At 45.8% G+C, this 5,000-nt stretch overlaps 1 protein-coding gene across 1 annotated transcript in view; it reads right to left on the reverse strand.

Moving 5' to 3' along the window:
- Positions 1-2,331: 2,331 nt before the first annotated feature.
- The window catches only part of cfap70 (cilia and flagella associated protein 70), a 73,328-nt gene continuing 70,659 nt past the window's right edge, over positions 2,332-5,000 (reverse strand). Inside the window, exons 25-26 of the mRNA XM_061887375.1 lie at positions 2,605-2,652; positions 2,332-2,530 (exon numbers count right to left, since the gene is read on the reverse strand). Of these exons, the coding sequence (XP_061743359.1) occupies positions 2,429-2,530; positions 2,605-2,652 (150 nt within the window). The 3' untranslated portion in view covers positions 2,332-2,428. The remainder of the gene's footprint in view (positions 2,531-2,604; positions 2,653-5,000) is intronic.

Raw genomic sequence — 5,000 nt, forward strand, 5'->3', positions numbered from 1 at the left:
GTGCTCGGTGGCGGAGCCCGAGGTCGCCGCGCGCGCCAAGTGGTGTGTGGGGAGGGCGGCTCGAGGATCGGGACGGGGCAGAAACCCACGCACCGCCCGAGCGTCCCTCCCCGCCACGTCGGCCACGGAGCCCGCCGTGCCACACGCGCCAAGGAGCGGGCCAGAGCCCGCCCCAAAGCCCTGAGACTTCACACGGAGCGTGTTCTCTCTCTCTGTCTCCCGGTAATGATCCTTCCGCAGGTTCAAAAGACTCTGCCCTCCTCACCTCCCTCCGCCCACCCCAAAATACTTTTCCAGGTCGTAGTGACAGTGTCTGAGAGCCACTCCTTGAGGGGGGGGCTGGGGTTGGGCGATGTTTGGTTGGTTCTGCCCAGGGCGATTCCAAGCCACAGCCTCCAGCCCGTCCGCCACTTCCAGTTTTTCAACCTGTCAAGCCACAACGGCCACCAGCACCAAGTCCACGTCCACGTCCAGTGCCAGTGCCTGCTCCAAGACGCCAAGCGCCGCCAGTGCCTGCTCCAAGACGCCAAGCGCCGCCAGTGCCTGCTCCAAGACGCCAGGCGCCGCCAGTACCTGCTCCACGCCGGCCGTCGGGTCCTAGTCCACGCCGGCCGTCGGGTCCTAGTCCACGCCGGCCGCCGGGTCCAAGTCCACGCCGGCCGCCGGGTCCAAGTCCACGCCGGCCGCCGGGTCCAAGTCCACGCCGGCCGCGAACGCTGTCGCCACATCGCCTGCTACGATGACGCGTCCGCCTCCTTGTCGGCCACGGATGTGGCTGCTACGTGGGCGTCCACCACGCCAGGGATGCAGACATCCTCGTCGGCCACGATTGTGGCCACTACGTGGTCGTCGGCCCCGGTTGTGGCCACTACGTGGTCGTCGGCCACGGTTGTGGCCACTACGTGGTCGTCGGCCACGGTTGTGGCCACTACGTGGTCGTCGGCCACGGTTGTGGCCACTACGGATATGGCCGTTTCCAGGTCGTCCACCTCGGTCCTCCACGCGTCGCCGCCACCTGACTCTGCCCCGTTGGAAACGGGGACACGTGGTTTGGCGATCCACCGCCATGTCCCCCTCCCGCCCTCCCGTGACTCTCGATCATAGTTTTTTGTTTTTTGTTTTTGGACATCTGGGAGCTGTCCTTAACGGGGGGGGGGGGGGGGGCTCTATCACACCTAATGGATCATGTTTTGTTTTGTCATGTTATGTTTTGATTTTGGACATTCAGTCACGTTTTGTTTGTTTCCATGCCAACGCATTAGTTCCCACCTTGTCACGCCCCTGCCCTCAGTCCCGCACCTGTTCCTGATTATCACAGCTAGTATTTAAGTAATTTTCTTTCTGTTAATCAGTCTGGGAACTTCGCTTTCATTGCCTTTCATACTTCATGCCATGCTTTTTGATTCATCCACGCCAAGTAAGTTTTTGTTTGTATTTATGCCTTTTGATAGTATCTTTTGTTTGTTTATAGATGGAACAAGTTTTAGTATAGATTATTATCCGCCATCGAGCGTGCTTTTTGTTTTGACTTTTTTTATTGTATTTTGAGTATAAATAAAAAAACATGTACCTGAATTTACGCCTGGCTGGTCCTGTAATCCCTCTGCGTCGAAGGAGCACAAACAATCCTTGTCCAGGTCTGACAAATATACAATAAAATACAATATATATATACAATAAAAATACTATATATATATATATATATATATATATATATATATACATATATCCATTCATGAATGAGTATATCCGTTCGGCCACCGTGTTCAATGGAGAAGTATGATCTAAAAAATCTGCAGGAAGCATACCCCTGTCCTGGATGAACTGATATTTTTTCCAATCATTTTGAAACTTTCAAGCATACCTCTTCTTACTCATCGTCGCCATGTCTCTTCTTTGTTGTTCTGCTTCGTCTCTGTTATGTTTTTGGACATTACTACTTGCCGTAGTTTTGAAGTAAAGCATGATGGGAACCCGGATGTTGTGTGTCAGTGTATAAACGTGAGAAATAGCTCCGTGGCTGCCTACTTATGGGTTATAGATCAAACTATGGATAACAGAGACATATATAATAGTCTCCTTTTCAGGTGAGAGAGGACGCTAAAGGCAGAAAATCGGCAGGGTTGGCAAGTATGCCTTAGGTTATTTATCTAAAAACGGTGGTTTATAATATATTTGCTGCATATTACACAACATAACAAAAAAGCACAGGTTGAACCGTAGGAGCATATGTCATGGGTATGGAGGGAAATGAGTGTCTCCATGGTGACAGACGATATATACACGCAAACAAACGCCAAATTTAAACGGGGTTATCAATTCCACACGCAGTCTTAGTAGATCACCAGCTCACTCAGTTTTTACTTTGCACGGGCTATTTTGCACTGGTTATTTGGATCTAAGCAGGTAATGCGTTTGCTTTCAGGGTTTAAAAAGAATATGGTTGGAAGCATGATGCCAGAGACCCGATCCGAGCCTGGTCCTGCAGCTCCTTTACCTCCCTTTGAAGTTCGCTGCTCTTCAAGTTGAACTATGAACCAAGACAACAGAAAAAATGAGCTGACAAAGCGTTTGCGTACGGGCGGTGGAATCGGTCCGACTCACCCTGAGAGCGTGTTTGTAGAACAACTCCGCCTCCTCAAGTCTGTCACACTAAAAAAGATTTCATGAAGTTTAGGTACGGTGAGCGTGGAAGGTGAATTTAAGTACTAGAGCAGGGGTGTCAAAGTCAAGGCCCTCGGGCCAGATTTGGCCCGCGAATAAATTATCTCTGGCCCCCGGGATAATATTTGATTAGCATTAGAATCGGCCCGCAGGCCACAGCCGCCTGCTGCTGTTCTGCACGCACCAATACTCCATCAGTGTTGATGCTAGGAATTTTCAAAATGGGGTCCCGGGGACCCCGTCAAGTCATAAAAATGGGGTCCCATAGTAAATTTTTGGGATCCCACTTTTTTGTAAGCGTTTTGAAAACAATTAATAAATGTATGCATTATTCTGTTATATCACACATTATATATTGTGTTTTGGAAAAAGCTTGTCATTAAAATTACTTAATTCATAAAAAACGTAATACAAAAAGAAAACAAATTTCAATGCATATCTACATGTATTCAGTTATAAACATTCACTTCCTTCTTTCCTTCATATATAAACTTTTTTTCTATATTTTTATTGTAATATTTTCAGCATGTGTTTGTCCTGTTTTTGGCCAAAGTAGGACAAAGAACACAGGTAACACTTTAGTATGGGAAACACATATTCACCATTAATTAGTAGCTTATTAACATGCAAATTAGTAACATATTGGTTCTAAATTAGTCATTATTAAGTACTTGTTAATGCCTTATCCTGCATGGACTTATTATACAACTCAATCAATCAATCAATGTTTACTTATATAGCCCTAAATTACTAGTGTCTCAAAGGGCTGTACAAACCACTACGACATCCTCGGTAGGCCCACATAAGGGCAAGGAAAACTCACACCCAGTGGGACATCGGTGACAATAATGACCCAGTGGGACATCGGTGACAATAATGACCCAGTGGGACGTCGGTGACAATGATGACTATGAGAACCTTGGAGAGGAGGAAAGCAATGGATGTCGAGCGGGTCTAACATGATACTGTGAAAGTTCAACATGATACTCTGAAAGTTCAATCCATAATGGATCCAACACAGTCGCAAGAGTCCAGTCCAAAGCGGATCCAACACAGCAGCGAGAGTCCCGTTCACAGCGGAGCCAGCAGGAAACCATCCCAAGCGGAGGCGGATCAGCAGCGCAGAGATGTCCCCAGCCGATACACAGGCGAGCAGTACATGGCCACCGGATCTAACCCTAACCTGGGGGTCAGCAACCCGCGGTTCTCGAGCCACATGCGGCTCCTTACTGCCATCTTAGTGGCTCCCTGAAACTTTTTTTTATTTATTTTTAATTTTTTTGTCCTGTCCAGCTTCTCAGGCAAATCATATAGTTGATGTAGATGCCCATATCGGCTCTTCAGATTTACTTTACAAAAGAGAAGTGTAGGATACTTCTCTTGTTGCCTTATTTGAATTTGACTTTATTAAATGTATTTATATTATCATTTGGTGCAGCCGGGCCGGAGCAGGAGGGGATAGAAAGTGAAAAAAAAGGAAGACAGAGGGGGAAATTGTGGGGATAAGAGGGGGATTAGACAGAGAAACAAAAACAACAACAACAATAGAACAACAAACACCAGCACATACGATATGTACAAATATGATCGCAAAAGTGATAGCAAAGAAGCAGATAGTGAAATAAATAATAATATACAACTGGAGCAATACAAATACCAATAGAAAAAGCGCTATTGATCATGAGCAATACCAATAGTTTACCTCTATTATCAACAATAAAGTTGTTCAAATGCAACAATACGTATACATAATGATAACTAGAGAGATAAAAAAAGAAAGAAAAAAAGGAATACCAAAAGATGGAGAGGAAAAGAGAGAGATGCAACCTATATTAGTCTTGTAGATTGTTATAGTAACAATGGGTTCAGATTTGTCAGTGTGCCATGCGTTACCCAGTTTACCCTAGGGCAGGGGTCGGGAACCTTTTTGGCTGAGAGAGCCATACAAGCCAAATATTTTAAAGTATTTCCGTGAGAGCCATATAATATTTTTTTTAAGACTGAATACAACTAAATACGTGCATTTTTAAGTAAGACAAACAGTATCATGTTAGACCCGCTCGACATCCATTGCTTTCGGTCCCCTAGAGGGGGGGGTTGCCCACATCTGAGGTCCTCTCCAAGGTTTCTCATAGTCAGCATTGTCACTGGCGTCCCACTGGGTGTGAGTTTTCCTTGCCCTTTTGTGGGTTCTTCAGAGGATGTTGTAGTCGTAATGATTTGTGCAGTCCTTTGAGACATTTGTGATTTGGGGCTATATAAATAAACATTGATTGATTGATTGATTGATTTTTACAGTATAATAAGTTTCTTAATCTTTTTAATAATATTGTTAT

This window comes from Nerophis ophidion, linkage group LG25 (assembly GCF_033978795.1).
Source record: "Nerophis ophidion isolate RoL-2023_Sa linkage group LG25, RoL_Noph_v1.0, whole genome shotgun sequence".
NCBI classification, from domain to species: Eukaryota; Metazoa; Chordata; class Actinopteri; order Syngnathiformes; family Syngnathidae; genus Nerophis; species Nerophis ophidion.